Source organism: Lygodium microphyllum, chromosome 29, assembly GCF_053477565.2.
Source record: "Lygodium microphyllum isolate KBCC chromosome 29, Lygodium_microphyllum_v1.1.10, whole genome shotgun sequence".
Classification (NCBI taxonomy): domain Eukaryota; kingdom Viridiplantae; phylum Streptophyta; class Polypodiopsida; order Schizaeales; family Lygodiaceae; genus Lygodium; species Lygodium microphyllum.
In genome coordinates, this window is record NC_141163.1 from 12,195,918 (window position 1) to 12,208,798 (window position 12,881).

The following is a 12,881-nucleotide window of genomic DNA, read 5'->3' on the forward strand; positions in this document are numbered from 1 at the left end:
AAATCATCATCTTCCACTGGCGACCCAATGGAAGCAAGTGCATTTGCAATCTTCTTCACCTTCATGTGGTAGTCATTGATGCTCATACTTTCTCTTTGCACATTATGCAACTCTTGCTTGAGCTGCATTTTCCTGGCTTGCGTATTTGTGCTATACATTTTTGACAAAGTATCCCATGCCTTCTTTGGCGTACTTGCATCCTGAATATGCACAATCATAGAGTCTGAAATGCTGATAGACAGCCAGTACATAACTTTCCTGGCTCTCTCATGCCATGTTTTAAATGTCTGCATTTGCTGTTGATTGGGAACATCAGGAAGAACTGGTTCTTCTTCATTTCCTGCAACAAATTCCCAATATCCTTTTCCCATAAGGAAATTCGTCATTCTAAACTTCCATGCTTGGAAGTTGTTCTTGTCAAGCTTTTTAGTGACAATCTGTGAAAGGGAATCAGACACCATTACAGAATATTGCAAAAAAATCTGTCACTGCAAAAAACACAGCTTCACCCTCATAAGGGCAAATCTGCAAAACTGGCGAAAGTCGTATTTGACCACACAGTCACTTTCTAGTGACGATTTTGCATAAACAGGAACCAAGGATGATTCTATAACTCCCAATATCTCTGCACATAAGCATACGATACAATTTCTACAGTAACTTTTCACCGACCTGTAGAATAGTGGTTGCACAGCATAAAACTGGGCCTTTTTCTGAGTGCGTGCAGAAAACTTCCGCCTCCAAAACAGGCCCTGAAATGGCCTCAAATAAAAAAAACAGGGTCGCCTAGGGCTAAAGCCCTTTCCCGCAGCATATACTGCCCTCTTGCTTCACCGCGAAGGGCGTCTCAACCTGAGACACTGCACTCTTGCAGTTTCCGGCTGTGCTACCTGCAGAGATCTGCTCCCAAAACAGAAAATGAAAACAACACTGCTCCTCTTACCAGAACGCCGCGAGCTTGGCTTGCTTTCTTGAGCTCCTTACCACGAAGAAGGCTCTGATACCATGTCAAGATTGTGGGAGAGAAGGAAGGAGTCTCACTTGTAGCTTTCTTGCTTGCACAATGGGGGAATACACACAAGGGTGGAGGCTGAAAACAGTTTTCCTATTCTTAGTTGTGGAAGCCAAAAGAACTCAAGTACAAAGAAAATAGAAGAACCCTATATATGGGTCTCAAACCAAACTCAACTAACTAAGGTGGCATACTAACCGAGCCACGAACTAGAGTAGATAAGAATAGCTATCATGTAGCTATTATTCATGGGCGGTGTACCAACCGCGTCTGCAATTGACAAGTCGGTGATATAAATACACAACGGTCACCCTGGCGTATCACGAGTGGAGCTCGATATCTCAACAATTGTTGGGTATATGCTTTGAGGCATCAATCCGAAGTGTTTGCATATTTTAAAACATTCTTGGCTTTGGCTGAAAATGGCAATGGTGGATGCAAGCTGATTACACTACATATCGATCAAGGGGGGGAATGCATGTCAAAGGAGTTCAACTCCTTGGCTGAAAGGGGCATTATCCATCAGCAACTATGCCTTGCACATCTCAACAGAACTGTGTGGCTGAAAGAAAAAATCACACTTTGATGGAAATGGCATGTATGCTGTCACACAATAAGCTGCCCCCAAAGTTTTGGCTTGATGCTATCATGCATGTAGTGTATGTGGTAAATTGCAGTCCAACTTAAGCATTGGCTGAATGTATGCCTTATGAGGCTTGGAATGGTCGGAAATGAGTGGTGTCACATATTCGTGTCTTCGGTTGTTTGGCATATGCTTTGGTGCCACAGCCATGAAGACAGAAACTAGAAGACAAGATTGTCAAATGCATTTTTATTGATTGTAGTGTAGAAAGTAAAGGATACCGCTTGTACCAAACCTCCACCAACAAGACTTTTGTCAGAGTATTCGCTGAATATGCTGGTCAGCCCTTCGTGGACTGCTGAAATCAGCCCAATGTGGGGGCTATGGACATGTTTGACAGTTTGTTGCCTTTATTTCAGCAAATTGAACCTGATTTTGGTTAATTTCAGCAAATTATTAAGGGTTTACAGTAGAAAAATCATTAGCAAACACATGTTGAACAGTAGCTTGATTTTCAGCACATTGATCAAGGCATTGCTGATTATGAAGTGGTCGATGAGGGGGCTGCTATTGAGGAAGCTAAAAAGGCCCCTAGATGGCTATTAGATACATTACGAGACAACAAATAGCCTGTTCCTCCTCTTGGTAGAACTAGAGCAGCCACTCGCCATGCATAGGGTAACTTAGTTGCATATGCACTTGTAGTTACTCCATGCAATGAAGAACCCGTTTTTGTGCATGATGCTTTACAAAACGAATGTTGGATGGCAGCGATGCAAGCAGAGTTAAACTCTATTGATACAAATGGCACATGGGAGTGATGTGATTTGCTTGCTGGCAAGCGTGCTATAGGTACTAAGTGGGTTTACAAATTGAAATGAAAATGTGATGGTAGCATTGATCCCTACAAGGCATGTCTTGTTGCCAATGGGTATGCCCAAAAACATGGGGTTGACTATGACGAGACATTTGCACCTACTTTATGTATGACCACCATTCGCAGTGTCATTGTTTTGGCTGCTCATTATGGTTGGGATGTGCATTAGTTGGATGCAAAAACTGCTTTTCTGAATGGTGCTCTTCATGAGGGGGTTTGTATGAGTCAACCTCTTGGTTTTGTTGAGAAATGATCAAAAAGCAAAGTGTGCCATTTGCATATGGCCCTCTATGGTTTAAAGCAGGCACCTAGGTCATGGTATGAGAAGATACATGCATACTTGATTGCTCTTGGCTTTAGTATTCACACACTGAAAGCACACTTTTGTCCAAAAAGATGGGGATAGACTCTTGATTCTTCTTCTTTATGTGGATGACATGCTATTAACTAGACCTGATGAGACACATATTTCAGCCTTAAAAGCTGAATTTCAAATGCTTTTGATGTGATAGATCTTGCCTACTTGCAGTGCTATCTTGGCATATAGTTTACTGTAGTTGAGGGCGTATTATTTTTCAACAGTTTAAGTATATTGGACAACTTCTTGAGCGTTTTCAGATGCAAGGCTGCAAGCCTATCTCTACCCTTGTTGAGATAGGCCATAGAAAGGCACTAATCTTTGCTTGCATGCATATACAGAGTAATTGGGCTGGTTGTTTTGACATGAAAGTGTCCGCTAGTGGCAATTGTTTCATGCTTGGTGATTCATGCAGTTCTTGGTTGATAAGTAGTCTACTGTGGCCACATCTAGCTATGCTGTGAAGGTGAATAATGGGCAACATTTACAGCTACATTGGAATGTATGGCTTAGATGCCTTTTAGTTGATCTTAGTGAGGGACAACAATCACCCACTCCTATCTAATTGACAGTTAGAGTGCTCTGGAAATTGCTGGGAATCTAGTTTTTCATGCTCACACTAAGGACATTGAGGGGCATTATCATTATGTCAGAGAAAGGCTCCATGCAGGGGAGATCCGAGATTGACTTCGTTTATATCTCTACATAGGACAACTTGGCAGATGTGCTTACGAAAGCTATCTCTAGAGAGAAGTTTGAACCCTTTCACAAGGCTCTAGAGTTGATACCATTTGGGGATAAATCTGTCTATTATTTGTATACGTGCACGTCATTTACTCAAGGGGGGTTCCTCATATGTTCTTGTGTAAATGCCCCGTTATCCTAGGAGCACTTTTTATCTTCTAGCTAGAAGTGTTTTTTTCCCATGTGAACACCTATCTGTGGGGTGTGGTACTTAGTACCTTAGGGAATGCACTTTCATTCATTCTAACATAATGGATGTGACCTTTCAATATTCTATTCTCTTACTGTTCTTGTTTGTTGTGAGTGAGTATGTGCATATTGTTGAACCTCTAACACCTTCCCTCTTGGGGGTTGCTTGTTTGAGGGGCGGGGGTTTAAGTTTTAGCTTTTGGTATTCTGCCACTTGCCTTTGATCAACACTCATCATCAAAGTGACTAATCTTTTGACAGTGTTGACAATATTGATTTTTCTTCGGTACATTCTGTCCATCGGGTTTCAGAGATGACTGGGGATTTCTTGGGGTCTCACTAGATTGATTCTAATTCTAATTTTGAGTGGAATTTTGATTTTATTTACCCTTCCCTTGTTGCCCATTTTGAGAAGAAATAACAAGAGCGTGCTTTGTAGAGGTCAAAATATGAAATTGATCGAACAACTGAGCTTAACACATTAGCTTACACTCAAATTCATAGAATGTGGGCATAATAGGCTATGAGATCACTTGTTGCATAAAATTGAAATATTTTCTTGGTAGCTTGTTTAGAAACAATGTGATCTGATCATTTGAGGACTTAGGAGCCCCCATGATAGAGAACTCGGTGAGAAGGTGTCAATACTCAGTCAACTTGATCTCAAGTCATCCTAGTCAGTGATAAGTTTTGGAGCTCATGGTCCAAATTCGTGCGATGAATCGTATTCAGAGCCGCATTGCGGTCAATCAAGTGTGCCCAATGCTTGGATGCTAAGTCAAAATGTTGAAGCTGTGAATGAAATTTAGGTGATAGACGTTGCATCAACTTGACAATAGCAGAGGCATTTGTAGCCTTCCATGAGTGAACAACCTTGTATGGGGAACAAGTGCGGGATTAGATTAGGGCTCCAACCCCTGCACAAGATCCTATAGGTTCTCTGAGTCAAGGATATGTCTAATTAGGTTTGACAAGGTAGTGAAGTTTGACCCATTAAAACGAGTCTTGTCATTAAAGGCTTGTTTAGTTGATGAGGAGGAAGAAACATTAGGTGTTGGATAAATGGAATAAGATGGATAAGAACGAAGTGATGGATGGGGAGGTGGATAGGTAGAAAGAGGCTGAAAATGTGCAATGGGTGTCAAGATATATGGAGGCATTGGAACTTGAATGTTTCCATAAAGTGCCAATCGAGGTGGAGCCACGGGCACATGTAAGCCCTGTCCAATGGTCGGTTGGGACACAACAAAATGACCAAAATACCCACTAGGTAATGCCATAGAGGCAAACTCTGATACCAATTGATCCACACTTGGTGATGGTTCAACGGCATTTTTAAGCTATGAAAACCAGATAGTGTGGGGATGGGAGGATGAATCTCTATCATGGAGACACTACTTGACTCCAAAAAAGATGAGGTTTTAAAGGGCGTGCCTAAGGGTGAAGGACCCCCCGGTGTGATGTATGAAAATGTGAAAGGTGCATTTAATGGCGGTTGAAAGGAAGGTGCAATGAAACTAGTGGGTGGAATGGGTGGGAGATTAAATGGATTTGTCATTTGTGTAGTTATTGGAAATGTGTTAGGTTCCTTTTGTCCATTAAATGCAAATGATGAAAAAGACGATTCACCAAAATCAAATTGACCATGAGATGTGATACGCATTAGGCTCGAGGATGTACCTAAGATAGCTTTTAGGACATCTTTTGGGTTGTATGAGTTTCTTGTCTAGTCTTTTAGACTTACGAATGCTCCTGTCACTTTTAATCAGATGGTTCACATCTTCAAGCTACAGAGAGCATTTGTGGACACTTTCTTTAATGACATGATTGTCTATTCAAAGAATGAGGTAGAGCATAGAGAGCACCTGGACATAGTGTTCAACGAATTGCGTAAGCATAAGCTGGTCATAAATGATAAAAAAAGTGAAAATTTTTTGCATGAAATCCACTTTCTAGGGCATATTGTATTGGCTGATGGTATTCATATATACCTTACAAAGGTTGAGGCAATACAATGATGACCACCTTTCAAGAATGTTTGTGAGATCTGTAGCTTCTTCAGTTTATGTTATTTCTACAAGAAGTATATATGTAGGTTTGTTGAAATTGTATCTTCATTGCATGCTTTGCAGAAGAAAAATATGCCATTTAGATGGACAACAATGGAAATTTCAAAATTTGAGAAGTTAAAGGAAAACATGACTTTAGATCCTTTGCTTCTGTTGCCTAATCTAAGCAAGTCGTTTGTGGTTCAGTGTGATGTATGTGGAAACAACATTGAAGTTGTTTTAATGTGGAATGGCCTAGTTAAGGCTTATGACAGCTGTCTTCTCCATGGTGCAGAGAGAAATTTATAGGTCTATGAGAAAGAGCTCTTGGCTATAATTCATGCATTGTCTATGTGGAAACATTACTTGTTAAGGGCTAATTTTATAGTACAAACAAACTATCAGACTATTAATGCCACAATTAAAGCAATGGAACATTTCTTTTATAAGCCAGCTTTGAGACATGATGTAGAGCAATTTGTGAGGACATACATCATATGTAATTTGTGAGGACATACATCATATGTTAGAAGGTAAAGCATGATAGCCATAAGATGCCAGGTTTGTTATAGCCCTTGCCTAATCCAGATAGGCCTTGGTGAGGCATTGTTGTGGATTTTATTTTTGAGCCTCCTAGGACATGTACAAGGAATGATGGGATATGGACTATCATTTTTTGCAGGTTTAGCAAATGGACCCATTTCATTCCGATGAGGAAGAAATTAAAGGCTGATCACATGGTACGATTGTTTTTGCAACACATCTTTAAGTATCATGGTATGGTGGACCTAATTGTCATAGTGGTTAAGATTCTTGGATAACCAATTTAGTTTGGAAGGGGTTGTTTGAGAATATGTATATCAAGCTGAAATTCTCATCATCCTTTTTTCGGTAGATAGATGGTTGGCCCGAACAAGCTAATTCCACAATGTTGGATCTTTCGAGGTGTTATGTTTCAGACCATAAGATAGAGTTGGAGCAAAATTTGTCATTGGTTGAGTTTGCTTACAATAACACGATACATAGTTTCATTGGTAAAGCTCCATTTGAGGTGGTTGAGGGTGGCAAGAAGGTACCGCTTATTTTGTAGACTAAAGATAAGATCTTTGAGGCTAATCACTATGTGGAAAACTTGGATGCAGCCTATGCAAAGATAAGGTATGCACTTTAGAGATCACAGAAAAAGCAAAAGAGGACAACTGATCGGCATAGACGCACTTTGCGTTTTGTAGAGGGCGATTATGCATTGTTGCATTTTGAAGAGGCAAGGTTGAAAAATATAAAAGGAAGAGGGAGGTTGTATTCAAAGTTAAGTATGGGATACTATGAGTGTTGGAGAAGATTAGCAATGTGGCATATTGGCTGGAATTACCTCCACATTGGTAGATACACAATGGCTTTTCATGTCAGTGTGTTGAGGCATTTTTGTGGTGATGTGCTAGAGGTTGTATCCGCTGAAATTCAGCTTGATATTTGGTGAAGTTTCAAAACTATTCAACAATGGATGCAAAATGGATGGAAGAGGATGACTTGGCAAGCCATCCTTAGTTGTTGCAGCTTTACCTAGGTGCCTTTTAACTAGAGCTGACTTTAGATGGGGCTTAATCAGGTTTAATAGAGCAATGGTTGATGCTCAAGGGGGAGGTAGCACTTCCACTCCACGAGTTTTGGACAACTCTCATATATAGTGGATCTCAGATATATTCAATATGGATCTAGGGTGTTGTGTTGATAGTATGTCTACCATTGTGAGGTCACTATTTAGTGTGCTAGTCACTATTGGATATACATAGATGAGTACGGGTTTCACCGTGGCATTGAAACTCTATATTTGCATCAGTTTGGCATGATTTTTTGCATCAGTTTGGAGATCAAATTTTTATTAGTTTCATCTAAATTCTTGATCAATTTATGTTCACTTTTAGGATCAGCTATGCATCAGTTTTTGCATCAGTTACGGATCAGATTTTGCACTTAGTTTGTGATCGGCTTGAGATCACATTTGGAGCAGTTGTGACCAGTTTTCAGATCAGCATAAGATTAGTTGATGCTCACTTTTCAATGGTTTACAACCATTGACAACTTCAGCCATGGTTTATTGTGAGAATATGCTTTACTATGGTTGTGAAGTTAGAACAGTTGAGAAACATGAGTTAGGGATGCATCGAATGTGTTTCTAGCAACATTTTTAAATTGTTTTTCAGTTTTATTTGATGTTTATGCTGGTTGGAAAATTTCGGCAAGTTTTGGGGGCATATGGCATAGTTAGACAACAGTGGTCAATGTTGTGATTGTGATGCCTTATGGAAATTCTAATGCAGTAGACTTTTGCCTTAGCACAATACAATGCAATTGAGGATGATTGCAGGGATTTCAAGAGGTAGGTCTGTCACGGGGACGTGAAATGTTTGAGATGCTTTAATCTTGCTAGTAACATGTCATTAAGTTAATAATGAAATGTGCAAGGTTGTTAAGCATGTGTTGCACATCGTAGTTATTTCATGGTAACAGGCCAAGGACCTCGAGGATGGAGTGGGTGTCAAAGGGAAAAGTTGTGACAAGTTATACTAGTTGGGTTCTGGTTGTTAGTTGGTGTCAGTTTTGACCCTAGGATAGTTGTTTGGCCTATAAGTGTTAGTGGTAACACTACGGACTAGCATTAGTTAATTAAGTAATGTTAGTCTAGGGGTCAACAAAGATTGGGGACCACTCCAAGTGGCAAACGGCTTAGCCAATTTTAGTATGGATGGGCACATCGAATTTTGGGTAGGGCCAAACGGGCTAAAATGAAAATTAATTTACTGGTTGGATAATACTGGAAAATGGGTTTAGAATGGTGCCACTTGGCACAAATACCCATACAATTGAGAGACGTTTTTGGGATGGTGGAGGCTGTTTTCATTCATTTGGCCTATGAGAGAGAGGGAGAAGAAGTTGTTGATTAGAATTTGCTGTTGTGGAGATATTCAAGAGGCTGCTAACTACTGCAGGAGACCCTAGTGATGTAAGCGACATCGTTTATGATGCCTACATATGTAAACAACAACATTTAATGTACGTGATAGCAGCCGAACACTTCCCTTGCAGTAGGTGACAGCATTTTGGAGCTGATTAGAGTAGGCAACAATCAATTTTAGGGGTTCTCTTGTGTGGAAAATCAAGAACTTCCCTCTCTTTTGCATTCTCTCACCTTTTCCAGCCCATTCTTAGGCTATATCAGCATTTCCCAGCCATTTGTAGAAGATCATAACCAAAATCGGTGGACAGCAAAAGAATTTTTGCTGCTGTAAACCCTAATTTACAGCAGAAATTAGGGTTTAGCAACCACTTCGTGACGCGTGCCATTAGTTAAGGGCATAGTATACTAAAAGTAGCACTTGAAATTCAAGGAATTGTCAAGGATTTCAACTGCCGGCTTATCCATTGCGAATTTGGGGCAGCATTTGGTCACTTGGGGTTCCATTAGAGTATGTTCTAGGTGAAAATCAAGGGGCAATTGGCCCGAATTATTTGTTGTTTGTTTGTACAACAAGGGGCTTTTGGATTAGCCAAGGAGATTTTGGAATCTCAACTTATACTCAGTCCATTAGCAATTAAAATTAAAGAAATGTTGAAAGGGGTACCAGTTTTGGGGCCAACAGGGTGTCTATTGTTCAAGATTATTCAGGTAAAGTGTGCATTTCAATTTATGCTCATTTATTGATTGCTATAATTAAGTGCCTAATTAGGTATTACCACCCTATCCAAGAAGGAGGACTCGTGTTTCAAGTGCACCCTTTCCTATTGCTTTGGATTGATGGGGAGAGGGTGATTTTCTTTGGCTTTTCCTTTCATATTGCGAGGAGAGGTGAGGGGGAGTTTCTTCTATTGAGGGTGACAAGATTTTGATTCATTATTGCTTCAAAGTCACTTATTATTTTGTACATTTATCATTATTCGCATTCTTTGGGTGATTATGATTGTAAAAGAGTGCTTGGGCATGTGAAGAATTCTCGTGTGAGGGATTGTCCAAGTGGCACTGTTACATAGCATTTTGCATGAGCATGATGACGTGTATTGCCTCTTGTTTAACTCTAGTGCATCGGTATTTTGTTCTTGTAAACATGCATCTCTGCATGTTTATCCCTTTTCAGTCGTTTGGAATGGTCGACTTTGGGTCCACCATATTTGTGGTATCTCACTTGGCTGTCTCCCTTGCTTGCTTTGCTTGCCTGACTTGCTTAGCTTGTTTCCCCTCGTCTTTTTTGCTTCCACCGCATACCCTCCATAGATTTCTTTGTGATTGAATTCTAGTGGTGGTTGGGATAGCTTTCTTATTTTATGAAGGTCTTGTGTCTGACTATCCCTTTAAAGTTTATTCTCCCCAAAGCACATAATTACTGAATAGGATGAAAACTGATTGAAAACCCTGAAAGATAAATCTTTTCAAAAAAATCAAAACCCCTTTTTTGAAAAAAAGAGAGAGAAGCAAAGTCCATTGTGGTCCCATCCACCTTTATAGGTCTTGATAGGCCAGTGGGCAGCTAATGAGCACCCTGTGTCCGTTGCCTTGGCCTCTTTGGGTGATCACTTGGACTCCCTTGATAAGATGACCATTGCCTTTGTAGACTTGGTAGGTTTACTAGGCAATTGATGTGCACCCTTTGCGCGATGCCTTGGCTGCTTTGGCATGGGAGGGCTTGGGAAAGAAAAGAAAAAATTTGGGCTTGGGCTAGTACAATCCCTTTATGGTCCTAGTTTTGGCCTTGAGAGGGGATGTTGAGCTAAAATGCATTAGCGTCATTAAAACAACCCCAAGACTTAGTTGATTAATGAATTAAACCTTCTATTTTTTAAAAAATGCGCTCCTAAAGAATGTTTGTGTCCCATAAGCATGAGCCCTAATTGAGAGGACCTAATATGCCTATAAATAGACATGCTGCCATCCATCTAGCCTAAATCTCGTTTTTGTAGCTTGTAGGTTCTAGAGCTTTGATGTGCACACTCCATTCTTGGTTGTTTGTCACCTTTCCAGACTGCATGGACTGGCCAAGAACTGTCATCTAAAGTTGGTAATTGCTAGACAGGCTGCGTTTTGATGAGCCTCTTACTGCCCAGCCTCACACATCATCTTGGAGCTCGCATTTCACATTACTTGCAATTCATACTCTCCTATGCTATGTTTTTGCTTTTCAGCCTTCTGTACAGTTGCCATGCCATCATCATCATTAGTGTTTGCTGATTCTATCCTTGGTCTAATACAGTCTTGGCATATCATTGCTGCACTTGCTGCTGCCAAACACCTTCGGAGGTTGCCTTGCTGCGTTTCGGGATCCGTTAGGGTACGACACACTCTTGAGCTTGTACTCTTTGACTTATTACTTGAGACAAGGGAGTTCAAGGGTCAATATTCTTCACTGCATAGTGTGTATGCTACATTGAGCATCGTATTCTATTCAATGTCCATTGTTTATTATTCACTATGTCCATTGTTTATTATTCACTATGTCCATTGTTTTTGCATTATCCTAACCCTTACTATGTTCTTTATGAGTCTGTGCATTTGTTGTACAAGTTGTTTTTGCATTTTTTGTGATAGAGCATTTCTTTACAGCTAGCAAGGAGTACATGGAGTGAGCACGCAATTGGAGATTGATGGAGTGGTCCTACATGAGTGTGTGGCCCCTCCCACCATGTGCCAGTGCAATTGGGCCGTGCTTGGACAATACGATTTTCACCAGTGGGCATCCTCTATAGGTAAAAGGCAAAGATAGAGGTTCCCCTTCAAACATGTTCATTGTGTAGGAGTGGCCAATTAGCACTAGTTAGAGGGCTAGAGGGCTTAATTTCACAAACCTCCCTTGGAGGAGGGTTTGAGTCATGGGACTCCAAGGGACATTGCAACTTGACCCACACATCGCTTGTTTAGGTACTTTGGAGTGGTGACTTGGGCAGGGCCTTGGATGAGGTGGACAAGGATCCACGAGAGTGGAGCTAGTTTGCCTTTGTTAGTTTCATAGAAGTGAAAGTGTCTGTGTCTATATTGCATGGAGTCGCAAGCATATCTTGATGTAGAATGTTATAGATTGGACTCCATCGTGCAACAGGCACCAGGCAGAGCATATCTTGATGTAGGATGAGTCTCTAACAGTTGGTATTTGGTTGGTCTAGATGCAGTACGATGGGGTCTGCTCTAGCACTACCTTCAATACTGCTTGGAAAATTTGAAGCACTATCTATGGTTGTGTGAGGCAGTGCGGTTGGTTTGGAGAGGAGCCTATACAATATTGCATTGAGTTGAGCCCAGCCTTGGGTGTGTCATTCGGGATGCTTTCTGTTGGCAATGAGCTAGCTGTTAGCCAAGGAGATCACACACTCTATGAAGTGAAGATTTGTGACACAATCTTCATCGTTGAGGCAGGTGTGCGCAGTTGTGGGTGTGTAGGCTCTGCCCAGCTGCAACACTGGAGCCTACTGCGTCCCTAATTGAGGTGTGCAAATTTATTGGCAGGCTCACAGGGTAGCACATCTAGAAAGCCTGTCGCTAATCAGTCTTCAACGGTGAGAGCCTCTCAGTGTATGCGACCTTGATGGAGCTTTCAGCGTCCAACGTCACTCCTTCAAGGGGACTCTCATCATTGACTGAAGATTTGGCAGCAGTTACTTCACATTTGCGGTTGCGATATCCTGTTTTTCACCCTCAAAAACAGTAAGTCCTGGTGGTCTTAGACTCCTCAATGGCTTCTTTCCCCCATCCCCCCCAAACTGCATTGGGAGGCCTCGTATACTTTTAATTTGCACCCAGGTCAAGCTAGACTGTTGAGGTTTTGCAGTTAGTTGTATTGTTTTATAAGTAATATAATTAGCTGCACCTTTTTCTTGCAAAAAAAGGTGTTGCACGTTGAGGGAGATCTTAACTTGAGAGTTTATTGATTTTTTAAAAGGTTGAACTCACAGGGTTTTCCTTAAGTGGATTTGGACTAGGAGAAAGTGCAGAAGAGCGAGGACCTCTTCTCGAAGCTGTCATAGTATAATTGAAGATGCATGTCATTGTTCTTCTTCCTTACTGAAATTTGAGTGATTTGATTCCA

The 12,881-nt window shown here is 41.0% G+C and overlaps 1 protein-coding gene across 5 annotated transcripts in view; it reads left to right on the top strand.

Moving 5' to 3' along the window:
- The window catches only part of LOC148010385 (uncharacterized), a 164,056-nt gene that overhangs the window by 111,958 nt on the left and 39,217 nt on the right, over positions 1 to 12,881 (top strand). For all 5 annotated transcript variants that reach the window (XR_015689600.1, XM_087672208.1, XM_087672209.1 and 2 more), the window contains one exon: positions 12,748 to 12,818. Coding sequence is in view for 4 of the 5 variants with exons in the window: in XM_087672208.1 (XP_087528334.1) it covers positions 12,748 to 12,818 (71 nt within the window). In the remaining variant the exon portion in view is untranslated. The remainder of the gene's footprint in view (positions 1 to 12,747; positions 12,819 to 12,881) is intronic.